General features: G+C 46.1%; 1 protein-coding gene across 4 annotated transcripts in view; it reads left to right on the top strand.

Annotated features, from left to right (window-relative positions):
- The window catches only part of THUMPD2 (THUMP domain 2 tRNA and snRNA guanosine methyltransferase), a 327,697-nt gene that overhangs the window by 256,945 nt on the left and 43,647 nt on the right, over nt 1–27,105 (top strand). For 3 of the 4 annotated variants that reach the window (XM_077486497.1, XM_077486496.1, XM_077486498.1), the window contains one exon: nt 6,126–6,240. In XM_077486497.1, coding sequence (XP_077342623.1) covers nt 6,126–6,240 — 115 coding nt within the window. Of the gene's footprint in view, nt 1–6,125; nt 6,241–12,844; nt 12,971–27,105 lie in introns of those variants that run through there. The other variant, XM_077486499.1, reaches the window with a different exon arrangement.

Genomic DNA, 27,105 nt, shown 5'->3' with positions numbered 1-27,105 from the left:
CTTCTTCGCTCTCTTCTCCTGTTTTCTCTCCCCTTCCTAAGCTGTCTGCGGATCAGATGTGTGGCTCAGTGCAGGATGTAACAGAGCACTCCCAGAGTGTCAGTAGTAACACCAGTAAGAACGTGTGGTGAGAGCACAAAGCGGTTCTCTGGGGGCCCGCACAGACACTGCACCAGGAGCTCATCAGATACCCAGGGTGCAACGTACTGGCTGAGAGGACACGTATTGCTGCTAAAGCGGACGGCGGATCGGGCTGAAGGACAGGAGAGGTCCGTGGGGGTCCCCCCCCTTCGGGACATACAGTCTTCTACCCAGGTTCTCCCCTCAGAAAACATCAGGAGTGAGCCAACAGAGGGCATAAGGGAGAAAAAAGTTAAGGGAGCAAGTAGGAATCCACCTAAAATTAGCGCAAGTCCGGGCTCCATAAAAAAAATACATGACACAGGAAGCGGGGACAGAGTCCGGGGAAACAGACAGGGGCTAAGAGCAAAATACCCCTAGAGGGAGCACAAAAAAATGGACAGAGAAAGCAACCCAAGGATCCAGATTCAACAGATATGGCATTAAGTATTGGGGAGGACAGAGAGGAAGAGCTGGTAACTGAACTTGCGAAATGGTTACCTTATATGAGGACTTAAATCATATCCTAAAAAGGTTAGAAGTACAGAAGAACAACTGGACTTACAAGTAATAGCAATAAAATACTTGAAAGAGCAGATGGCAGGATTACAGAGAGATCAGAGAGACACAATGTATCGGCTGGAAGACAAGGAAAATGTGAATCGAAGGAAAAACCTTAGAATAAGGGTAGTCCCAGATATGCAAGGAAAAGTTCTACAAGTAAAAATGGATAAAATATTCAAGCATGTGCTGGCTCTAACAGACACTGAAAAAATAAAGTTTGAAAGGGTTCATCCGGTAAGAAAACCAGCTACACTGGCAGCAGAAATACCGAGTGATATAACGGCAAGATTTCATTATTTCCAGGATAAGGAACAGATCGGGCAGAGCCTAAAAAATGAACAGCAGATTAAATATGAAGAATTCACCCTGCAGATATTCCCCGGCTTTTCACCCGAGACTTTGGCACGAAGAACAACACTGAAACCCTTACTGGAGCATTTGAAACTTAACAATATACAGTATTCCTGGGGGTTTCCAGCATGTTTAATAGGGAAAAGAGTGACGATCAGCAACTCTGAGATACCCAGAATATACGGCTACTTTTTGTGATAGACTGGAGATACCACTGGTCGAAATACCGAACTGGTGAGAAGCACAAAACGGCGCCGCGACTAGGGAGGAACAGAGATGGCAACCTATTACAAGGAAAAACTGGGCCTTATCAAAGAACTGAGAATCAAATAATATGGGGGCTGAGGGGAGGACAAGGGGAGGGAAGGATAAGCGAACAAATAAAATGTTCAGGGGGAGGGAGCAGGGATGAGTTATCTCTACTTCGGGGAGCAGTGGGTCTGGTAGGACCCACAGGCAGAGTCTAACCTCTGGCGTTGGTTTTTCTCCAATCAGCTGGTACCATTTGAGTCAGATGGTCAGTAAAAATTAGGAACAATGGTCTGGCAATTGCTTGATTAAGTACCCTCGAATGCAAGCCATCTGGTCCCTGGTGATTTATTAATGTTAAAGTGGAAGTAAACCCATAGATTTAAACCGTTAAAAAAAAAAAAAAAAAGCATGCCGGGAATGCTAACTGCACATTGGCTGTGCTCTCAGCCAAACTATCAAACCATCCAATGGCTGGTGTCATAACGAATCACATGTGCAGCACCATAGCAGTTGAAGATTAAACAGAGGCAAAGATGGCAGCTTCCTTGGCTGAAAACAATAGGGGAGTTTACTTCCACTTTAAGTTTCCCAAGTCTAATTTTAATTCTGTCCTCTGTTAACCATGGTGGTGCTTCCTGTGATGTGTCATAAGAATAAACACTGCAGTTTTGGTTACTGAAGCCCTCTGATTCCCTTGTGAAGACTGAGGAGAATAAATTCAATACCTTCGCCATCTCCCCATCCTTTGTAACCAGATGTACTTCCTCATTCTTTATGGAGCCAATATGGTCTGTCCTCCCTTTTTTACTGTTTACATTCATAAAGAATTTCTTGGTATTTTCTGTTGCTCTCCTCTGCTATGTGTCTTTCATGTTCTAGCTTAGCTGCCCTAATTGCACCCTTACATTTCTTGTTGCATTCATTATAAAGTCTGAATGCTGATGATCCCTCAACCATGCATTTTTGAAGGCCTTCTCCTTTGCTTTTTTTTGCATTTTTACATTGTAGTTAAGCCTCCCAGGACTTCTCTCTTTTAAATGTATTACCCAATGGGATGCATTGTCTAATGTCCTTATTTTTAATATGCTCTTAAAGAAAACCCATCTCCTCAGTGTTCTTTGTTCCTAAGATTTTATCCCAATTCATCTCAAGGTTCGTAGTTTAGGGAAGTTGGCAATTTGAAATTAAGTGTCTTTGTTTTGCCCTTGTGTTTCCTATTTGTGTGATTTATACTGGAGCCAATTGACCTGTGATCACTGTTTACTAAATTGCCTCGTATTTACACCTCCGTGATCAGGTCTTTATTGTTGGTAATCAGTAGATCCAGTAACGCTTTATCTCTAGTTGGTGCGTCTCCCATCTGAACCATGAAGTTGTCCTGCGAGACATTTAGGAACTGGCAAGCCTTAAACAAATGCATGGTTCTCGCCGCCCAGTCTGTCTGGATAATTAAAATCCCCCATTATGATAACACTTCCCATCCTTGCTGCTAATCCAACTTGTGATAGGAGAGCCGCCCTCCCCTCCTCCCTCAGGTTGGGGGGCCTATAGCATACTTCCAGTAATTTTTTCCCTTTAGCTTCAGCCCTTTGGAGCCCTTTGGAGCTCTACCCATAAGGATTCCACCTCCTCCCTACCTCCCTTAGTGATGTCATCTCTCACATTCACTTCTACATTATGCTGGATATATAGGCATACCCCTCCGCCTTTTTTACCCTATCTCTGCAATAAAGGGTATACCCTTGAATGGTTGCCAGCCAATCACGAGAGCTGTTGAACCAGGTATCTGAGAAACCCACAGAATCCAAATCCTCCTTGTACAACATTATCTCTAGTCCACCCATCTTGTCTGCCAGGCTCCTGGCATTGGTGAACATGCCATGTAGTTTAGATCGGTCACAAACTATCCTCTTCGTGTTCTGAGATTGCAACTAGGACTTACTATACTTACCTTGGGTTTATGTGCTTTAGTCAACCTACCACTATTGCCCCCAATTCTACCCTCTGGAATATGTTCCACACTGACTATCTCTACCTCTGGGTCCCCCCCCCCCCCCCCCCCCGTCATCTAGTTTAAAAACTCCTCTAACTTTTTGGCTATCTTTGCTCCCAGCTGATCGGCACCCTCATTTAGGTGCAGTCCATCCCTTTTTATATAGTAATAGTGATCGACTGCCCAGTCCTCCAGGAACCCAGACCGCTCCTTACTACACCAGCTCTTCAGCCGCTTGCTTCCCTAATCTCCCTCTGCCTTTCTGGTGTGGCTCGATGTACCGGTAGTATTCCTGAGAATACTAACTTGGAGGTCCTCAATTTAGCTCCCAAGCCCCTAAAATCGTTCTTTAGGGCACTGCCTCTGACTTTGTCATTGGTGCCAACGTGCACCATCACAGCCGGGTCTTCCCCCTCCCAGTAATCTGTCCACCAGATCCGTAATCTGCCGAACCCGAGCGCCCGGTAGACAACATACAGTTCTGCACTTTAGGCCTTTGTTACAGATTGCCCTCTCTATCCTTCTAAGAATTGAGTCCCCTACCACCAGAATCTCATTCCTTTCACTTCTCTCCCCCCCACTCTCACCGGAGGAGTTCTTCCCCCGGCAGCTAGGAGAGTCTCTCAGCTCCAATAGTGCTGGTCCCTGACTGGTTTCACCAATGTCAATCAATGGAGCGTACATATTAGGATGCTCCAACCCTGGATTGGCCACCATGGCACTTCTCCCTTTACCTTTCCTGTCATCCATCTACTCTATCCTAGTGCCTGCACCTCTGTCTCCACCCGCCTCTGTGTTGGCACCAGCGAATACACAGGTACTTGCTGACCAACGTGCACTCGTAGAACAATGTGCTCTCCCACTTTCGTTACTCTGTTCGTAAGAGAATTTCTGACTTCATCTAGTTTGTATCTCCAGTTCCTTCTGGAGAGGGGGCAATTGCATCAAAACCATCCTAGCCTGTGATTGTTTATAGGACTACTCCAGTGCCCCTATGCGACCAGCCAGGTCCGCAATCTGCTGTTGGGAAGCCGGTTTCCTCCATGCCGTCGGAGCTAGGAGCTCTCAATAGAAAACATTGTTGTAGATAACACTATCCCTGGTGTCTCGTTAAAGAGAAACTGCCACTATACCTATGCTATCAGATAGGGGGCTATTGGTTGCCTATGTTTTGGCAATAAAGTTAAAGCGGGAGTCCACCGGGACTCCGTGTCTTTTTTTTTTTTTTTTTTTTTAAAAGCCAGCAGCTACAAATACTGCAGCTGCTGACTTTTAAAATAGTGACACTTACCTGTCCAGCGCGCCCGCGATGTCGGCACCCGAAGCCGATCTCTAGGTCGTCTGCCGGGTCCTGCCGCCGCCATCTTGGGTATGGGAATCAGGAAATGGAGCCTTTCGGCTTCATTTCCCGGTTCCCTACTGCGCATGCGTGAATAAGGACGCTCCCCGCTGCCTCTGGGATCTGTGTGTTTCCCAGCAGGCAGCGGGGCACTTGCGGGAAGGGGCGGGCACTTGCGGAAAGGGGCGTAAGTTACGCCCCTTTCCGCAGAGAGCTATCCCGGAAGTGGGTGCAGTTACCTGGATTATCCAGGTAACTGCACCCCCCCTCCCCCCTGAAAGGTGCCGATTGTGGCACCGGAGGGGGGGAGGGTTCCGATGAGCGGAAGGTCCACTTTAGGGTGGACCTCCGCTTTAAGTGGAAAAAGTGTATAAAATGAAAGGTACACCTAAGCACTTAACCCCCATCCCCCCCCCAAATGTCAGCCCCCTAACCCCCACACTTATGTAAGCGTAGGGAGAGGCTGTGTATGACAAACATTGCATATCTCCACGCACACCGAACTGAGAGCAATGATTTTAGGCCCATCATTCATAGTTGACTCTGAACGGATGACCTGTAGAGGATTTTAAAACATTCCCTATGAAAAATGTATAGTACTGAAGGTTGTTGCTGTTTCATAGGCGCACACATTTGTAGGGCTTTACAACCTATTTATCAAAGTGAGTATGCCCTAAAATTGACTTAGTGTTACAAAACCTAAAGACATTTTTTACCTTAATGCATTGTTTGCATTAAGGTAAAAAGGTATTCAGTTTCCGTGTGCCCCCCTTGCCCTGTGTGAAGGGTAAGAGGGGGGAGAAAAGATCAGCGCTGTGCATGGCTGCATCTATTCTCCCCTTCCTCTTTGCACAGCATTCGAGAAGCAGCAGGAGCTATTGGCTCTTGCTGCTGTCAATCATGCAGTAATGAGGAAGTGGGGGGCGGGGTCTATGGCGCGCTGTTCCATAGACACAGATCGGGAGTGGGCAGACCACTATACTCCCCATAGCAAGCGGCTGGATATGGTGGGTGTAATAGGAGGAGGAGCTAAGATCGCTGCCAGGGACACCAGAAGAGGAGGATCAGGGCCATTCTGTGCAATACTACTGCACAGAGCAGGTAATTATAAGATGTTTATTTTTTTTAATATGACTTTGGTAACACTGTGTTGGATAGTTAGTGTGGTTAGAAAAAGTCCACGTTCAGCCAATAAAATGGGGAGAGAATCAAGTGTATTTTTTTTTCTGAAATTTTGCACTTTATATACTGTTGCGTTTGTGATTTTAGGGCCTCACTGTGCTTGTTTGTATATCACAGTGATGGTGAACCTTGGCACCCCAGATGTTTTGGAAATACATTTCCCATGATGTTCGACTACACTGCAGAGTGCATGAGCATCATGGGAAATGTAGTTCCAAAACATCTGGAGTGCCAAGGTTCGCCATCATTGGTATATCATATCATTCTAAAAGTTTACATAATTCAGTTGATTTTTCTTTTTACTTTCACTTTTCTTTCCAATAGCATGCCAGCTATCTGGGAGCTGACATAAGTGACTCACAGTTGACACGTGCACTTGCCAATATGAAGAAGGCAGGAATATCAGATTCCGTGGCATTCTTAAAAGGATCTGTGTTAAGTAAGACCCTTTTAATAAAGTTGTGTTTTTTTTAAATGTTTAAAGCATGCTGCTGACTGAAGTAGGACAATTTTAAAAGTGCAGATCCACGCTCAACTGCCATCCTTACTCAGGGGTGCTCAAACTGTGGCCTGTGTAGCCCTCAGATGTGGGCCGTTACCTCAAACCAGGGAAGGACATGCCCATGCTCTGGGATAGCAAGTCGGCAAGCCCAGATCGCAATCAGCGGGTTGCTGATTCGCCATTCCAGTGCATCGAGCCAACACTGGTGGTGGAGGAAGTAGGTGGCCAAGGTTAGAGCATGAGCTGCATAAGCCGATGCTTCCTCTGTAGCGCCGGCTCCTGTCCCTGGCAAAGCACCACACTCGCAAGATATAATATACAGTTGTATGCAAAAGTTTAGGAACCCCTGACAATTTCCATGATTGTTATTTATAAATATTTGGGTGTTTGGATCAGCAATTTCATTTTGACCTGCCAAATAACTGAAGGACACAATAATATTTCAGTAGTGAAATGAGGTTTATTGGATTAACAGAAAATATGCATCAAAATGAAATTAGACAGGGGCATAAATTTGGGCACCCTAACAGAAAAATCACATTGATATTTAGTACAGCCTCCTTTAGCAGAAATAACAGCCACTAGATGCTTCTTATAGCCTGTAATGCGTGTCTGAATTCTGGATGAATGTATTTTGGACCTTTCCTCCTTACCAAATATCTCCAGTTCAGTTTGGTTTAATGGTTGTCGAGCATGGACAGCCCACTCAAATCACCCCACAGATGTTCAATGATATTCAGGTCTGTGGACTGGGATGGCCATTCCAGAACATTATACTTGTTCCTCTGCATAAATGCCCGAGTAGATTTTGAGCAGTGTTTTGGGTCGTTGAAATATCCAGCCCCAGTGTAACTTCAACTTTGTGACTGATTCCTCAACATTATTCTCAAGAATATGCTGATATTGAGTGTAATCCATGCGACCCTCAAATTTAACCAGATTCCCAGTACTGGCACTGGCCCCACAGCATGATGGAACCTCCACCAAATTATACTGTGCGTAGCAAGTGTTTTTCTTGGACTGCTGTTTTCTTTTGCCGCCATGCATAACACACCTTGTTATGACCACATAACTCAATCTTTGTTTCATCAGTCCACAGCACCTTTATTCCAAAATGAAGCTGGCTTGTCCAAATGTACGTTTGCATACCTTGAGCGACTACATTTGTGGAGTGTGTGCAGAAAAAACTTCTTTCGCATCACTTTCCCATAAAGCATATCACTGTGCAACGTGCGCTGAATTGTTGAAGAATGTACAGCGACACCTTCTGCAGCAAGTTGATGTTTGTAGGTCTTTGAATGTGGTCCGTGGGCTGTTTTTGACCGTTTTCACCATCCTTCGCCTTTGCCTCTCGAATATTTTATGTGGCCTGACACTTTTGGCCTTAACAAGGACTGTGCCTGAGGTCTTCCATTTCCTAACTCTGTTCCTTACAGTGGACACTGACAGCTTATATCTCTGCATTAATTTTTGTAGCCTTCCCCTAAACCATAATGTAGAATAATCTTTGTTTTCAGGTCATTTGAGAGTTGTTTTGAGGCCCTCATGTTGCCACTCTTCAGAGGATAGTCAAAGAGAACAACAACTTGCAATTGATCACCTTAAATACCTTTTCTCATGATTGGATGCACCTGTCTATGAAGCTCAAGGCTTAATGAGCTCACCAAACCAATTGTGAGAAGTAGTTGCAGGTATTCAAATTAACAAAATGACGAGGATGCCCAAATTTATGCATCTGTCTAATTTTGTTTTGATGCATATTGCGCATTTTCTGTTAATCCAATAAACCTAATTTTACTACTGAAATATTACTGTGTCCTTCAGTTATTTGATAGATCAAAATGAAATTGCTGATCCAAACACCCAAATATTTCTAAATGACAATCATGGAATTTGTCAGGTGTTCCTAAACTTTTGCATACAACTGTAAGTCTATAGCAGAGCACAGCTAACCCACAGTAAAGGCACATGTGCACTGTGCTGCACCCATGATGCAGGTAAACTACAGCGCATAAGTGTGAAAGCAGCCTTCCTGGGGGCTGGGGACAGTAAGGGCTTGTTTACATTTGGGGGAGGGGGCAGTAAAATCTCATAGTTGAGGTGTTTTTAACCACACCGCCCCAGTTACTGGTGTATCAAGGGTCGCAATGGGGACCCTGCCTCATGCTCCTGGCGTCTGTGCAGCCTACCTGTCACATTCTCTTTTACACTTAGACATGAGGGGCGGTGTATACAGCAACCAATCCTTTCCATTTTCCTCCTGCACCACTGAAATTGACTTGAATTGGATTTTGCACACGCCAGTTTTAGTAAATCAACCTTCTAGAGCAGCCCTCAAAAATTGGCAAGCAGGTACACACATCGTACACAGTGATGTGGGACTTACAGGGGAGGCTCTGTAAACACCCTATGATTGGTGCTTGGATTGGAGGCAGGAAGCAAGAGGCATCAATTAACACAAACAATAAGGTTGTAGTGCTGGAAGAAAGAGGTGCATGGGGCAGTAGGACGGTTAGTGAGGATGACTCATTGAACCCCTTAACTGTGGGGACAGCAGTGGCAGTGTTGAGTGTGCTGTCCTTCATCACTTGGTCTCAGCCATATGGTAATATTATACAGCACCCTAGTTGATGTAAACCCCCCTCTCTGCTCCTCCTCCTCCCCCTACCATGTTGTAATACTGCTCCCAGTGCCACCCGTCCCAGATTCCTTCTCCTACCTCAGACCGATCCTTTCCTCTCCCCTTTGATCTCCGCTCTGGTCACCAGGACTGTTCATGTGCCAGGTGAAGGGAGGTAGATGGCTGTTAAGTCTGAGGCTCTGCACCGTTTTCCTCCAGCTGTCAGCGGGTAGGAAGAGAGCTCATCCACCCACTCACCGAGCTGTCCATGCAGGTTAGGGAGAGCCCCAGGATCTACATCAATCTGGGGAGGAGGGGGATCTGTCGCTACCAAACCTCCGTGCATGCCACCATATTTTTATCTATCATGGGGCCCCCTACTGGCCCCACCCCTGGTTGACACCAATATCACAGCCCTTTCCTTTTATAACGTTGGGAAGGAGCTGGGTGGGTTTAGTGCGCTGCCATCAGTTGGCTCCAGGAAAGGAAAATTACAGCAAGTATTTGATAAACTTTTATTTTTTCCTGGCACGGAAATGGCAGCACACGTGGTAAATCCAGGGGCGGACTGACCTGGTGCCATAGGAGACCCCATGATAGAAAATGGCGGCGTGCACAGACTCAGTGGCTGAGGTGTAGAGGAGCTCCAAATGAAGTTTGGGCGAAGTGCCAGTCTGCTGGGAGGTGTGCTCAGAGGAGGAGGTGGGGAAGAGAGAGCGCATGGAGCCGGTGTGCTGGGGTGGAAAACTTTAAAATTGAAATGTGAAATGGGAGTGGTGGAGGTATCCAGCCTTAGGGAATTTATTGCTTTGAAGCCGCTGGGAGGCTGCCAGTCTGTGGAGCCTTTGATCTTTAAGCTGCCAAAGCCACTGAGCCAAGCTTAATGCAATATGCTTTAATATTGGTAAAAAAGTTAATATTTTTATTTTTGTTTACAAACTGTTAAGGTATATAAAATATACATTATTATGAAAATATACAAAAAATAATTGTCACAATTATAATCTTGAATCATAACACAAATAATTCAGAATCCTACAAAAAAAATCTTCAGAGAACATGAATCAACAGTTTTACAGATATAGATGCATGAAGGGTCAGAAAGATATATCTGTGGGCATAACTTACTCAGGTACTATATTAGTTCATGTGACAGCAGGGTATGTCTGAGTCTTCCAGGCATCCCATTTGTGATCAAACAGCAGGTGCACTTTATTCTGTATGGTATATAGAATCTTTTCCAGCAGCATAACTCTTTGAACCCTATCTAATATTGAGGACATGGGGACTGTTGGGGACATCCAATGTAGAGCAATAGCTCACAAGGTAGATACACAAATGAATCTCTCCTCCCTGCGAAGCACACCCAGAATAGGAGCTCCAATAAGACACATTGAAATGGTAAGATCTAAGGGTATGCCTGATATCTCCGAGATTAAAGCAGATATTTTATTCCACACAGAGGAGAGATGCCCGCACTCCCAAAATGTGTTTGAAGGTACCTAAAAGTAGACATCCCTACATTGTCAGGAGGTTTCTGGATAGATGCCTTGGGGCTTGGAAGGGGTATACCACCACCTGGTTAATACCTTTTTAAGAACGGTTTCTCTAACTGCTAGAGATTTAGTGCATTTACGCAAATTATCCAGCATTATATCCCAGTCCTCTGGAGAGAATTGTGCACCACAGTCAACTTCCCACTTGTTCCTATAAGGGAGCCCATTGGAAAAATGGAAAGCAATCGCTGCTTTATAAAGATAAGAAAAAAGCCCTTACCTCTGGAAGAGTCACAGCAGAGCCTTTCGAAAAAATGTAATTGGGAAGGATGGAGAAAGGCCATAATGGGAAATATTTATTTTTGTAACTCAATTCTGCATAAAAAATTGAAGTGCCATTTCATGAGATGATTTATTAGGGTGTGTTTAGGGGTTGAATTGGGGGCAGGATAGGGGTTGGGTGTGGCAACTGGTGGCAAGTAAACCTCAAGGCCTGGCTAGTAGCTTAGGACTTGAAATGTTGAGGCCCTGCCATAGAGTCCTTGTAATAAATAAACAAAGTTTGTGTTCACACTAGTGTCATCCACCTAACGGAGATTGGTCCCACGGAAAATGATGATCCTGATTGTTGTTTAACGTCTTCATTATGCTATTAAAAATAAAAAAAAATGTAATTCTGAACCACTTCGTTGTGGCCTGCAATTGGTTACCAAATCACTTGGCCCTTGCTTTTCAAAGGGTTGAGCACTCCTGTCCTAACCCTTGATTCACTACCTAGTGGGTTATTGACCCCAAACAAGCACCAAGCCTTGCATGCTCTTAGATCAGTGACTTTAATTAGGGAAGCCAGTATCAAGATTCCTGTTCCTTTTAACACAGGATAGACACACACATACAATTTTTGGTCTTCCAATACCTTAAGCTACTATTCTCCAACATATGAGCTACTTTTTTGCCTTTTTTGGTGATCTGTATTAATGTAGACTTTGAACATCTAAAGTGAATTCATGAACTGGCTTATACATGCATTATATGGTATTGGTAATGTCCCTTCTAAAATATGTATTCACCCAAATCCTTCCCCTTCTGGGCTTATTTGCAACTTAAACACTACTTGGATAAACCAATGACCAGGCCAAGCTTTGCAAAAACCCCCACCGTCTTTGAATCCCTATGCGCGGAATCCTCCCCACAGCGTCATGTAATCTCAACAATCTATGCATCCATGTTCCAAGACTCAGGTAATATGCTTCAGACAGACCGAGACTTCTGGTAAACCCAGTTGAACACGGTTTTACCAGACTCTAGCTGGGACCGTATTCACTTTCATATTCATAAAGGTTCACTGAACACGCACATTCAGGAGAACGGATACAAAATTAAATCACGCTGGTATAAAACACCAGAGGTGCTCCACAAGTTCTTGCCCACAGTCTCCGACCGCTGCTGGAGGTGTGGACAAGACCTGGGTACCTTCTTGCATATATGGTGGGAATGCCCAAAGATTCAGCCATACTGGCAGAAGGTACACGAGGTGACGACTGCGGTCTCTTCGCTTCCCCTGGAATTTACCCCGGCACAATACCTTCTTCACTATTCCAAGATACCCAAGAAAAAATACCATAAATCGATAGCCATGTATCTGATAAACGCAGCTAGGTTATGCTTGCCGGTTCATTGGAAAGCTAGGTCGCCTCCTTCGATGAAGGAATGGGCAGCGCGTATTAACCATTTGGCAGAGTTGGAGGAGCTGATATACATCACCCAAGATAGAGCTTCCATTTTTACTATGATCTGGGACCCTTGGCTTAAATACCGCAACACCCAAGAATACCAACTTTTACTGCGAGCAGCTGACTAGGAGAGCCCATTGTTCACGGTTTGATGTAGTGACATTCTAACTACGTCTGTGAGTAAACACCTTAGATGCTGGGCTATGAGGAGCAGATGGGGGGGGCAGCTGGTGGTCTTTCCACCCCCTCCCCTAATAACTGTTTATCTTCCACGTATCCCCTCCCCTTCACCCAGCTTCCCTTTGTCTCACCCACCCCCCATTTCTCTCTCATTCCTGACCTCTCCCCCAGCCCCCCTTCCCTGCCCTTTTCTTTTATTCTGTACTATCTCTATCCCCTTTATTTTCCCTCTTTCCGCTCTTATACTCAACGACACGGGGCTGGGGCATGGGCTGGGGGGGAACCCTGGGGTAGGCTCCCTTAGTACATGCCGCCTTCCATAATAAGCACGCGGAAGATCTATTCTATTCTATTCTATTTTTGAGCAGAGACCCATCCTGGGGGTGCAGTAGATGATTGGGTAGGAAGTACTGAAACCGTATACCATCCTCAGGCTGGGAACGTCTTATTGTTATTTTTTCTTATTTACTTTCTAAAAATTTTAATTTTTTTTATTTTTCTTCTTGTTGAAGACGCCACGTAATTGTAATTCTTGGAGGACGTTCTTGACTGTATAGATCTGGAAGATTTTGAATCTGCTTGTTCAAGTGTACTCTGTACGGGTTCTCCGATTGGAGCTGTTTTGTACTGTAAAGGCGTATCTGTATTGTTTTGCATTTTCGGAAATAAAAGAAAATTCTTTACGGAAAAAAAAAAAAATATGTATTCAATATTTGAATATAGCAGTTGTGAGATGTTGGTACCAAAAATAACCTTGGGAATCGCATTCCATATATATATACTTAAGGTATTTATGGTCATTAACCATTTTTTTTCATCCATTACTTGCAAATCCTTTTAATCTGTTAAAATAATGGGTTGTTCTGAGACTGCTGTCCATGCTTATGGTCAAATTTCAGGAGGGCCAGGCTTTCATGTCTGTCTTGTCTGTGCTGCCTGAGGGCACCTGATGGTGGCATGGTAGCAGTGTGCCTTCTCCCTGTAGTGTTGCAATATGTCTGCGCTGCCTCAAACACATTTTGCACATGCACCACCTTGCTTTGAGAAAAGTTACTGTGTGCATGTAAACAGATAAAAGAGAAGGTGACTTGATAGCGGCGCATGTCAGTGGACATGTCACTGCTGACATCCGCCACTCCATAGAGGAGACTGCAAGGGGTCCAATCAGGTCCACCTGAAAAACTGACAGGCGGACCTGACCGGAAAGCCTGTGTGAAAGGGAGCTAAGTGTAGATTTTAATTGTGAAAAGGGATTAAAATGCATTCACTGCATGTATAGGGTAGATCAGCATATCGCAAAGGTCTGGTCTGCAGAGGTTGGCAGGAAGGTGGCTGGAGATGGCAGAGCTGCACCAGAAAGCTTCTGGAGTAAGGCAGATGCAGTAGGCAATGATGGAATGCAAGCTGAGGCTGGGGGACGGGGTGGCTGCAATCCTGATCCAGGATGTATATAAATAAATTTTGTGCCATAATTGTGGTTTCTTTATTTAGTGTGTGTGCATGCCCAGCCTCCTCTTTGGATTCAGGACCCTGGCGAAGCAACATCTCCTGATTCTCATCCCTGCAGGCACATTAAATAGTGGTTAACTTTTACTGAAGATGGATTACAGCGACCTACAGATGCTTGCATCAAGCCATCTTCTCCCTGGACCATTGTTGTGGCGGTCACAAGTAGTCCTTTGGGGTCATTTTATTCACATACATGGCAAACCATAATTAGAAAGCTGAGATCTGACGGACTCAATAGGTTTTAGCTCTATTGAAAGTTGTATTGCATCAGTTCAAGGGCCATGGTACTCTCTCCTCTGAAGGTTACCTGAATTCTTACTCTAAGCCCTTCTCTGGACATGCAGCTCAGTCCTTCAACCATGCCTGCCTCATCCTTCCTGCCTAGTGAGCTTATGAGTTCGTGGGCAGAATTTCTGGTCTTGTTAAAGCGGAGGTCCATCCTAAAATGGACCTTCCGCTCATCGGATTCCTCCCCCCCTCCGGCGCCACAATTGGCACCTTTCAGGGGGGAGGGGGGTGCAGTTACCTGGATAATCCAGGTAACTGCACCCACTTCCGGGCTAGCTCTCTGCGGAAAGGGGCGTACATTACGCCCCTTTCCGCAAGTGCCCGCCCCCTTCCGCAAGTGCCCCGCTGCCTGCTGGGAAACACACAGATCCCAGAGGCAGCGGGGACCGTCCTCATTGCGCAGCGCGGCTCGCGCATGCGCAGTAGTGAACCGGGAAATTAAGCCGAAAGGCTCCATTTCCTGATTCCCATACCCAAGATGGCGGCGGCAGCACTCGAGTGTCGATCTAGAGACCGGCTTCGGGTGTCGACATCGCGGGCGCGCTGGACAGGTAAGTGTCACTATTTTAAAAGTCAGCAGCTGCAGTATTTGTAGCTGCTGACTTAAAAAAAAAAAACGCGGAGTCCCGGCGGACTCCCGCTTTAAGCCATTAGATTACCTGGGTCATAGCCATGCCCCTATTATCTTCGCTCCTACTTCTGTTTTTGATGTCCTTGATACAAAAACAGCACCAGAGGAAGGGTATCTGCTGAGAAATAATGCTTACCCTCCGAGAATCTGATGGGGATGATACAGCTGGTAGCTCTTTCCAAAATGTAAAAATACTTTCTTTATCATACATCATAAGACATAGAGTCTCAAGTAATTACTTGGTGGGTTAAAGGCCTACCTTCAGGTGTTGACACTGGTATAACCAATACAGGAAGTTGACTCCCCTATATAACCCCTCCTCCTTCCAGGAGCACTCAGTTTCTTCGCAAGTGTCTAAGGTGTTGGTCACGAGTGAAGATGTGCTCTGAGGAGCTCCAGAAGGGATCCATGCTAGATTTAAAGAAACCTCCACAATCAGATCCATCCTCGCCACTGAGGCCATAGGATGGTACCTGGACCTCGATGCAAGAACGAGGTTTTGCCTGTAATGCTTCTCTTTGAGAGCTGGACCCTAGGAACCAGGACGCTTTTTGGTCTTGCGACATTTCCTAAAGTTGCCCTGAGGGGTGCTATACAAGGCCCAAAGGAGCAGAACCCCTTTTAAAAGGGCCCCAGTCTTTGAGCGTGTTTAAACGCAGCCCACCGTGATGGGTTAAAGTTGGATCTGTCTGTTAAATCAGCAGTATCCTGCAGCGAGGACAAGGTAAGGGAAGCTTTGCTTTTTCCTTCAATATACCTTATATGCCTTATAAATGTCTCCTCTATTAGGAGTAACTTACACTACCTATGATGTCTTAGTGCAGCTCTGTCTCAGAACATGTGTGGTCCCAGCGGCAGAGGGGGTTCTTACTATAGATCTTGTGGGATTTGGTAAAAAATACAGCAGTTGCTAATATAGAGATGTGTATAAACTTCTATATGGGCGGTGGCTGATTGGTTGACGCAGCTGCTTTAGCTGCATGGTTTAATTACAACCCAGCACTTCCACCTAGTAACATTGGGAAACGCCCTATGCTTCTGTGGTTTAATAAAAAAAAACTATAAATCTGCTGACAGAACCCCTACCTCCCCTTCCCCTCTTCCCCTCCCCTTCCCCTCTTCCCCTCCCCCCTTGTAGAGATGTATAGTATGTTCACCTTTGTGTTGGCCATCCGGGTCCCTAGCAGGGCCTGAGAACGCAGAGGGGCATGTCCGCAAAGTCACGTGGCGCTGTGTATGGATGTAACGTCCATACTCACAGCACTCGCCGCATAGCTGAGGGGAAGCGCTGAGGATGCAATCAGGTTCCACCTGAGGCTTTATATCAGACACTCATTTCAGAAAGACTTTTTAACTGAAGAGAGGCAGTCTGTCACACTAAGAGACACCAGAGCGCTGGGTACGTAAGAGTGTAAACAGGCATTTCCAGACAGATTGTTAGTAGCAAAAGAACTGTTATTTTGTGTGTACCTCTGCTTGTGCTTTGCACTATGTCTTCCAGACCTACCGTAAAGGTACCTAAGGTGTCAGCCCCCAGGCGCTGGGAATCCCAGTTATGCCTCCATACTGTCTTCCTCTTTGGAGAGATCAGACATGGCAAGCCAGGGTGAGTCATTGGAAGCTAGCGGTGGTGCAACTGCTTCACACACTTCAGCCCCTGTAGAGGTGAATGAAGATGCATTTTCCTCTGCCTTGCAAGGCTTAGAAGGAAGATTAGCGTCTTTAATTGCATCTTCCATCCAGTGTATAGGAAGCATCCTAGATCCCCCTCCGCCACCTTAGACTCTTTACAGTCAGTGGAGGGTCCAAGAGAATTATGGGGACAGGATGGGGTATTGCCCTCAGATGATCAGGAGGAAAGACATGCGATTTATTTCTCTGCGGAGGAAACAATACGTGAAGTTCCCAAGGATCCCTACTTCACAATCTGAAGTACAGAGGCTTGCAAAGATGGTTCGCTCTACTTGCATGCTACCCCTAACCGAGTTAGCTGAAGGGCCGGTCTCTTCCTTGGGTTCTTTAAAGCCTTTACAGCCTTTGCATGCGTTTCCCGTCCACGCATTACTAAATAAGCTTATTTATACCGAATGGGATCATCCGGATAAGCATTTTTTCCCTTCCAAACAGAAAAGCTCTATCCTATGGAAGAAAGATTCACTAAAAGATGGAAAGTTCCAGCAGTTGATTTTTTTTTTTTTTTTTTTTTTTTTTTTTTTTTTTTTACCCAGTGGACAATGCGCTTATGCTTAAAGATTCAACAGATAAGAAGTTGGAAGGTCTGTTAAAATCCTTTTTTTCTTAGCAGGTACTGTTGCTCAGCCTGCAATTGCAGCTATAGGCATCTGTCAGTCCTTAAAGGACCAGTTCACAGATGCTCTCAGATGAGCTCCCTGCACAACAAGCACAGGAACTGGCCGAGCTACCTAAAGCATTATGCTTTGCTGTAGACGCTATGAAGGATTCTATTCACCAGTCATTACGCCTTGCGTTTGTATTTGTACATATGAGAAGGACCCTTTGGTTAAAGGGTTGGTCAGCTGAGACGCCTTGTAAGAACCTTCTAACTAGTTTCCCCTTTAAGGGAGAACGATTATTTGACGATAGTTTGGATAAATACATTCAAACAATTTCCAGCGGAAATGGTACTCTTTTGCCTGTCAAAAGAAAATATAAGCGTCTTTCATTTAAACTGTTCTGCCTCTGCCATCAGACCAGGCATAAAGGAAGACCTGGGGCTACAAGCCTGCAAAGCAGAATACAAGACCTCCTTATGAAGAGGCATCTCAGAAGTCTGGCAAAGGGAGATTCAGGACAAATGGACTCTCTCCACAGTGTCTCTAGGATACAAGCTAGAGCTTTGAGAGTTTCCACCATCTCGTTTTCTGAGATCAAACATTCCCAAGGATCCAGGGAAAAGGCAATCCCTGTTGCAAGCATTAGACCGATTATTGGCTCAAGGGGTGATCAGAAAGATTCCCAAACAAGAGCAAGGTTTGAGGTTTTACTCAAACCTAATTACGGTGCCAAAGCTAAAAGGGGATATCAGACCAAGTCTACATCTACGTAATCTTCGTTCCTGAAAATCCGCTCCATTTGTATGGAGTCAGTCAAGTCAGTCGTTTCCATCCTGCAAGGAGAAAAACTTCTGGCGTCCATTGACATCAGAGATGCATAGCTGCTTGTCCATATATTTCCTCCTCACCAGAGGTTTCTGCGGTTCAAAGTAGAAAAGAAGCATTTTCAGTTAATAGCCTTGCCCTACGGGCTTGCTACAGCACCTCGGGTATTCACTAAGGTATTAGCCCCACCTCTAGTCAGGTTAAGGGCACAGGACATAACTGTCTTGGCTTACATAGACGATCTATTGTTAATAGACCAGTCAGTGGCTTGCTTGAAGCAAGGTGTAGCCATCACAAGCAGTTACCTGGAAGGTTTGGATTGGATTCTCAACCTAAAGAAATCCTCCTTAAAGCCACTAAGAAGGCTGGAGTATCTGGGCCTGATCATAGACACAGCCCAGAAAAGGGGTGTTCTTGCCTCCCGCAAGGATCAGCTCCATACAGGAGCTGGTGAGGATGATCAGGTTGAAGAGAAATCCTTCAATTCTCCTTTGCATGAGGTTGTTAGGGAAGATGGTAGCTTCATTTGAAGCAGTTCCCTATGCTCAATTCCATTCGAAACTGAAAGCAGTATTCTGTCTGCTTGGACCAAAACGATTCAAGCTTTGGACTTGCCAATGTGGCTGTCCCCATGAGTGTCCCAAAGCCTCAGTTGGTGGTTACTATCTTGGAACCTGCTGAAGGGAAAGTCCTTCAGATCAATTATCTGGAAGGTAGTAACGACAGATGCCAGCCTTTCAGGCTGGGGAGTAGGAGCCTTGCCCATCGACATCCTAGAGTTTCCGTCAGTGAATCTGGCTCTAGAAACCTGGACCTCCAGGTTAAAGAATTATCCTGCCAGGATCCAGTCTGACAATGCCACGGCTGTGGCAAATATCAATCACAAGGGGTCACCAAGAGTCTCTCAGCTCAGAGAGAGGTGAATCAGATTCTAACTTGGACAGAAGAGAATGTCCCATGCCTATTGGCAGTTTTCTTTCCGGGAGTAGAGAATTGGCAGGTGGACTATCTAAGTCGCCGGCAGTTATTCCAAGGAGAATGGTCTCTTCACTCCAAGGTGTTTCAGGCTGTTTGCCAAAGATGGGGGACTCCGGACGTAGACCTTCTAGCATCCAGATTCAACACTAAGCTAGTCAACTTTGCATCCAGGACAGGGGACCCACTCGCATATGGAACAGATGCGTTGGCAATCCCGTGGGATCAGTTTTTACTGATCTATGCACAAAGTTCCTTGCAGGATCAAGCTGCAAAATCGATAATACTGGTAGCACCAGCATGGCCCAGAAGGTCATGGTACGCAGAGATCGTAAGGATGGCAGTGGAGGGTCCAGGGCTCTTCCCACTAAGGCCAGACCTGCTATCTCAGGGGCCGATATTCCATCCTACTTTACGAACGGCTAAATTTAACGGCTTGGCTATTGAGACCCACATTCTGAAGAAACGTGGGCTTTCCAGGTCAGTTATCTCTACTTTGATTAATGCTAGGAAGCCAGCTTCTAGAGCTATATATTATAGAGCCTGGAAAGCTTGTTTCCTGGTGTGAGTCCCTCGGAGATATATCATAGGCGGAATTCTTACCTTTCTACAATTAAGCGTAGAGATGAAGTTGGCCCTGAGTACTATTAAGGGCCAAGTCTCATCCTTATCAATTTTTATTTCAAAGACTGCTTGCTATGCATTCTTTAGTCCAGGGTTTCATACAAGGAGTGCTGTGGATTAATCCGCCAGTTAAATCACTCTTAAGCCCTTGGGACTTAAATTTTGTTTTGTCAGTGTTACAAAAACAGCCATTCGAACCATTGCAGCATGTTCCATTAGTCCTTCTGACTAGGAAGCTGATATTTTTGTTTGCTATATCCTCAGCAAGGAGGATTTCAGAATTGGCTGCTCTTTCATGTAAGGTGTCATATTTGATTATTCATGAGGACAGAGTGGTGTTACGCCCTCGTCCAGTTTTTTTGCCAAAAGTGGTTGAAAAGAGCAGTAAAAATGTATTTAAGAAAACTGCTCCGATTCGTAAGACTGATGTCTTATTTTTTTATGCCAGAGTGTCCTAAGAAGGGGCAGGCAGCGTCAAAATCCACTGTCGCTAAGTGCATTTGGCAAGTTATAATTCAATTTATAATTTCAACTTATAATTTAAAGGGAAAGATTTTCCCTTTTCAAGTTAAGGCGCACTCTACCAGAGCGGTTGGTGCTTCTTGGGCAGTGCGTCACCAGGCCTCCAGGTCTCAAATCTGCAAGGCCGCGACTTGGCCTTCAGTACATACATTTGCAAAATGTTATCAAGTGCATGCAAGATGTAATGAGGATATCGCCTTCGGGCGCAGTGTGCTGCAGGCAGCAGTATAAGTCCTCAGGTCTGGGGGTTACAAAAAAAATAAATAGATGCTCTGCTTCAGCAAATAGGCCCATATATATTTTGACACAGGCACAATTTAAGTTTTTTTTTTTCAGGTATTTACCAAAACATATTCAAGCTATAGTTGTATAATGGCTATGGGCTGAAACGGCACACACTCAAGTTCAATTTGAATGTATGTACATCCAATTCAGAGGAAGGGTTTAGGAATTATAATAGCCACCCCCTTTTTCAAGGGACCAAAAGTAATTTGACAATTGACTCAAAAGCTGTTTCATGGCCAGGTGTGGGCTACTCCTTATTTAATCATCAATTAAGCAGATAAAAGGTCTAGAGTCGATTCTAAGTGTGGTATTTACATTTGGAATCTATTGCTGTGAACCTACATCATGCGTTCAAAGGAGCTGTCCATGCAAGTGAAACAGGCCATTATAAGGTTTCAAAAAAAAAAACCCCATCAGAGATGGCAGCAACATTAGGCGTGGCCAGATCAACAATTTGGTACATTCTGAGGAAAGAAGAACACACTGGTGAGCTCAGCAACATAAAAAGGCCTAGATGTCCATGGCAGACAACAGTGGTGGATGATCGCAGGATACTCTCCTTGGCAAAGAAAAACCCATTCACTACATCCAGACAAGTAAAGGACACTCACCAGGAGGTGGGCGTATCATTGTCAGTCTACAATCAAGAGAAGACTTCACGAGAATAAATACAGAGGGTTCAACACAAGGTACAACCCTCTGGTGCTATTCCTGAAAAAGCCAGTTCTGGAAAAGCATTCTTTGGATGGATGAAACGATGATTAATCTGTACCAGAATGACGGGAAGAAAAAAGTTTGGCGACGGCTTGGGACAGCTCCGGATCCAAAGCACACAACGTCATTTGTAAAACATGGAGGCATTGTGATGGCATGGGCATGCGTGGCTTCCAGTTAAATCCCAGTGGTAAGATGTGGCATGCTCATAGAGACTTATCCAAAGCGACTTGGAGCTGTGATAGCCGCAAAAGGTGGCTGTACAAATAGTTGACTTTCTCTTATATTCACCGACCGACACAGCTCCTCTCTGTACAAAGTGGGTTTGTTAGCCTGCTACTAGGAGAAACTAGGCAAAATTGTAACACAATACACAGAATTGTCAGTTCCACCCAGGGGGGCAGACCCTGTGCTAACAACCCTCCCTGCTGCCACAGCAGCTTCAGTTTTAATTTGCCTAGTGAAGGAGAATGACCTAGGAACCTCACCTCCCTCTCTTCTCTCTTACGTCCCTATCTTCCCTCCGTCCCCCTTCGGCTGCATGTATCTGCTGAGCGGTGTGTGTGAAGGAGTTCTCTGGGTCTCAAGGGGGGTCTGTGCGGCTAGTGGTGGTCCTGGTCCCGGTGTGGGGGGTCCCATAGAGGTGCCTGTGGGGGTATGTTGCTGTGGCCAGTATTATGTGCAGTGAGTTTTAATCTTCACCGCATGGCGCTGTCCCCCGGCCATTTTGGCTGAGGGCAGAGCAGGTTCCCCTTGTGAGCTTCAGCGGCCATTTTCTATAGGATTTTCCTATTCAGAGCATTGGTGGCCATTTTTTTTAAGCCTGAGCGCTTTTTTTCTCCGCAGCTCTCTAATGGCAGCTTTCCATGTGCTATCACATGCTGTTTCCTGTGGGTCCTGTGTATACAGGACGCTGAACGGCCATTCCCTGAATGCTGGAGCAAGCTCTGCAGATTGTTTCAGCACTGATATCGACTGCTGCGGCCGGCACAGCCTCTTTACTCTACACTTGGGTAACCTCCTGGGGACTACAGGCACAGCTAGTAACTGACGCAGAATGCCTCAGGGTGGTGAGTCTGGCGCTAAGAGCCCCCCCAGCCAGCGGCAGCAGAAGGGTGGGACCTTCACTGTTTTAAGTCCCCTTTAACCACTTTCAGACCGGACCATTTTGCTGGTCAATGACCAGAGGTCTTTTTACAATTTGGCACTGCGCTGCTTTAACTGGTAATTGCGCGGTCATGCAATGTTGTACCCAAACAAAATTTGCGTCCTTTTTTTCCCACAAATAGAGCTTTCTTTTAAAGGTATTTGACTGACTCTGCGATTTTTATTTTTTGCGATATAAACGTAAAAAGACCGCAAATTTTGAAAAAAAATGATATTTTCTACTTTTTGTTATTAGAAAAATCCAATAAACTCAATTTTAGTCATACATTTAGGCCAAAATGTATTCAGCCACATGTCTTTGGTAAAAAAAAAGTCAATAACTGTATATTTATTGGTTTGCGCAAAAGTTGTCACATCTACAAACTAAGGTACGTTTTCTGGAATTTACGCAGCTTTTAGTTTACGACTGCCTATCTCATTTCTTGAGGTGCTAAAATGGCAGGGCAGTACAAAACCCCCCCAAATGACCCTATTTTGGAATGTAGACCCCCCTAAGGAAATTGATAAGAGGCATGTTGAGCCCATTGAATATTTTATTTTTTTGCCTCAAGCGATTGAATAATGACAAAAAAAAAATTGCTATGGGCATATGTGAAATGACACCCCAAAATAAATTCTGCTGCTTCTCCTGAGTACGGGGATACCACATATGTGGGACTTTCCGCGTACGGGGCCCTGAAAACCAAGCACCGCCTTCAGGCTTTCTAAGGGCGTAAATTTTTGATTTCACTTTTCACTACCTATTACAGTTTTGAAGGCCATAAAATGCCAAGATGGCACAAAACCCCCACAAATGACCCCATTTTAGAAAGTAGACACCCCAAGCTATTTGCTGAGAGGCATGTTGAGTCCATGGAATATTTTATATTTTGCCACAAGTTGCGGGAAAATTACAAACTTTTTTTTTTTTCACAAAGTTGTCACTAAATGATATATTGCTCACGCATGCCATGGGCATATGTGAAATGACACCCCAAAATAAATTCTGCTGCTTCTCCTGAGTACGGGGATACCACATATGTGGGACTTTTTGGGAGCCTAGCCGCGTACGGGGCCCCGAAAACCAAGCACCGCCTTCAGGCTTTCTAAGGGCGTTACAGTTTTGAAGGCCACGAAATGCCAAGATGGCACAAACCCCCCCCAAATGACCCCATTTTGGAAAGTAAACACCCCTAAATTTAGGGGTACACTAGTGAGACTAGGTAATAAATTGCGGGTGCCCTGAAACTATAAAAAAATAACTAACCAACCAACGTCACCTGTAACAGTTATATGGTGATCACTGGTGAAAGGGTTAACTAGGGGCAATCAGGGGGCTTTATGCGGTAGTATATGGGGGTCCCTGGCGCTATAAAATGCTGCGGCGAACCTAAATACCTACCTGCCTAACTAGCGTCACCTGTGAAACTAATACATCGATCAGAAAAACGATCGCTTATTAGGCTGGGTTCACACTGGAGCGATGCGGGAACGCCACGAATCCGCGGCGGGTTCCCGCATCGCATGCCTCCCGGCGGCAGTTCACACTGCCCTATGCGAACTGCTGGGAGTGTCAGTGAAATGTTAATGACACCCCCAGATCAGTTCGCAGATCGCAGTGCGATCTGCAAACTCGGATCGCATGGTGTGAACACCCATGCGATCCGATTCTGCTGCGGACCAAAAAAAGGGTCCCGTGCGAATTTGCGGCGGGTGCGGCGCGAATTCAGCCATACTATCTGTATGGCTGGACTCGAATCGCACAGAGATCGGATGTGATTTGCACTGCAGTGCGGTGCGAATCACATCCGTTCTCATAAACCGCTGCAATGTGAACCCAGCCTTAGTGACACTGGCGACGGGGGGTGATCACGGGGTTAAACCTTTATTGGGGGGGTTAGGGGGGTACATTAGAACTAAAGGGGGCTAACCCTAACTGCCCTAACAGTTATTACAGTCACAAATGACACCAATGCAAAAAAAAAAAAATGCAATTGGTGTCACTGTGACTGGGGAGGTGATCGGGGGGTGAAGGGGGGGTGTGAGTGTGCCTGGCATGTTCTACTGTGTAGTGTCGTGTTGGTGCAACTCACCGATCCTCTCTCCTCGGTGCCGGAACGAAAAATACCGACACGGAGGAGAGATTACATCACTTCCTCTGCCTGTGTTTACATTACAGGAGAGGAAGTGATGTCACGGAGCATTTCCATTCGTCGGGAGCGATCGTGAGGGGGTGGCCATGAATGAATGGCCGCCCCCTCATCCCGGATCGCTCCCGAACGAATACCGACCGCCGCAGGCACCGGGGAGGGGCCCTATGGGGCCCCCCACCCGCGGGAAGGCAGGGACGTACAGGTACGCCCATATGCCTGCCCGTGCCATTCTGTCGACGTATATCGTCGCGCGGCAGTTGGCAAGTCGTTAAGGTGGCAGATAGGGTAGGGTCAGCATGGCTTCAGAAACTGGTGTTTCTTCCCCTGAAATTCAGCCTATAGCAATCGCGTCACCTGCGGATGACGCTGTGCCCATGGACACCCTGACGGCGGTCCTTAATTCATTTGTTGCTAAATGGGAGGCGACGCGTGGTAGGAAAGATGTGCTAAAAAGGCCCCTGCCCCCCCCCCCCCGGTCCTCTGGGGAGAGCTCTGATGCAGACTCAGCCCTGCTGTGGCTGGTGACCCCTTCTCTGACCTATCAGACGAAGCTGACCAGGACCATTCGGACAGCGAGGATGATTCCCCGTCCGGGTCCGGCCGCGACAAAGCGCTTGTTGGAGCACTTATCACAGCTGTGTGTGATACCCTGAAGATCAAGGAGCCAGTGGATTCTTCTACTGAGGTGTCGTCCCCTTTGGGTCCCGCAAGGCAGCACGTTCACCCAAGGTGTTCCCGTATTTGACTTATTATGACAAATTATAGGGAATGGGGTCGGCTGCAAAGGACCTTTTCGGTCCCCAAAAACATGGTGGTACGTTACCCCTTAGAGGAAAGCCTTCTCAAAAAATGGTCGGCTTCTCCAGTTGTGGACCCCCCCCCAGTATCCAGGTTAAATAAAGTAACCACGATTCCGGTAGAGGGGACTTCTGCATTCAAGGATCCCATGGACAGGAAGGCCGAGGCAGTGGCTCGTTCCTTGTTTACGGTTGTGGGGTCCGCCATACGACCAGTACTGGCATCTGCACTTGTGTCGCAGACCTTGACTGAGTGGGCATAACTTTTGCACCGCGAGTTGGGGGAGCTATAGGCTTCTCCTGTCTGCGTGGAGTTGGCGGACCAACTAGTGCATGGCCTCAAGTACGTTTGTGACACGTTCCTGGATACTCTTCCCTTGTTATCCAGGGCTTCAGTGTCAGCTGTGGTGATTAATCACTTAAGGACCGCCGTATTGCCAATGTACGTCATTACAATGGCACAGGCAGGCACAAGCACGTACATGTACGTGCCTGCCTTCCAGCGGGTGGGGGGTCTGATCGGACCCCCTCCCGCTGGATACGGCGGTCCGGTTCGCTGCAGAAGCGATCCGTGATGAGGGGATGGCCGTTGGTTTCTGGCCACCCCCTCTGGATCGCTCCTGGCCAATGACAAGCTTCCTCCCACTGTGTATTGTTTTACACAGGAAGGAGGAAGTGATGTCATTCTCCTCGGGGCGGTCTTTTTGACCGGACTACGAGGAGAAGACTAAAAGTAAGTGCACCAAAACACTACACTGACACATAGGTACGCATAGGTACACAAACCCCCCCCGATCGCCCCCGATCCCCCCCCCCTCCCCCCCCCAGTCACAGTGTCACTGATTGCATTGATCATTTCTTTACTGATCACTGCATTCAGTGTCAGTTGTAACAGTTAAAACTGTCAGGGCAGTTAGTGTTAGGTCCAGGGTAGCCCCCTATCACCCCCCAATAAAGATTTAACCCCCTGATTGCCCCTAGAGTTAACCCTTTCACCCCCTTTTGCCAGTGTTACTAAGCGATCATTTTTCTGATCGCTGCATCAGTGTCGCTACTGTCGCTAGGTAGCTATTTTTTATTTTTTTAGGTTCACCGCCAGGTTTTTATAGCGCTAGGTACCCCGATATACTACCCAATATTGGTTTAAACCCCCTGATTGCCCCTAGTTAACCCTTTCACCCCCTTTTGCCAGTGTCACTAAGCGATCATTTTTCTGATCGCTGCATTAGTGTCGCTAGGTAGCTAGTTTTTTTTTTAGGTTCACCGCCAGGTTTTTATAGCGCTAGGTACCCCGATATACTACCCAATAATGGTTTTAACCCCCTGATTGCCCCTAGTTAACCCTTTCACCCCCTTTTGCCAGTGTCACTAAGCGATCATTTTTCTGATCGCTGCATTAGTGTCGCTACTGTCGCTAGGTAGCTAGTTATTTTTTTAGGCTCACCGCCAGGTTTTTATAGCGTTAGGTACCCCCATATACTACCCAATAATGGTTTTAACCCCCTGATTGCCCCTAGTTAACCCTTTCACCAGCGATCACAGTATAAGTGTCACTGGTGACGCTGGTTAGCCAGTTAGTTATTTAGGTTCCCCGTCAGGTTTTTATATAGCGCCAGGGACCCCCATATACTACCTAATAAAAATTTGAACCCCCTGATTGCCCCTAGTTAACCCTTTCACCACTGATCACCGTATAAATGTTACGGGTGACTCTGGTTAGTTTGCTTTTTATAGCATCGATGCACCCACCATTTATTACCCAATAAAGGTTTAACCCCCTGATCACCCGGCGGGTGATATCAATTAGGTTTTAGGGTCAGGGTCTGCGTCGCCCCAGGCAGCGCTAGGTTAGTGCCAGTACCGCTAACACCCACACGCAAAGCATAAACCTCCTGTAGTGGTATAGAATCTGAAAAGATCAATATCTGATCTGATCAGATCTATACTAGCGTCCCCAGCAGTTCAGGGTTCCAAAAAAACGCATTGTTAGCGGGATCAGCCCAGATACCT

This window comes from Lithobates pipiens, unplaced genomic scaffold (genome assembly GCF_037356315.1).
Source record: "Lithobates pipiens isolate NorthernLeopardFrog02 unplaced genomic scaffold, aLitPip1_a1.2 Scaffold_18, whole genome shotgun sequence".
Taxonomy (NCBI): Eukaryota; Metazoa; Chordata; class Amphibia; order Anura; family Ranidae; genus Lithobates; species Lithobates pipiens.
Note: the sequence above shows the minus strand (reverse complement) of the source record. Positions and strands in the feature narration are given on the sequence as shown.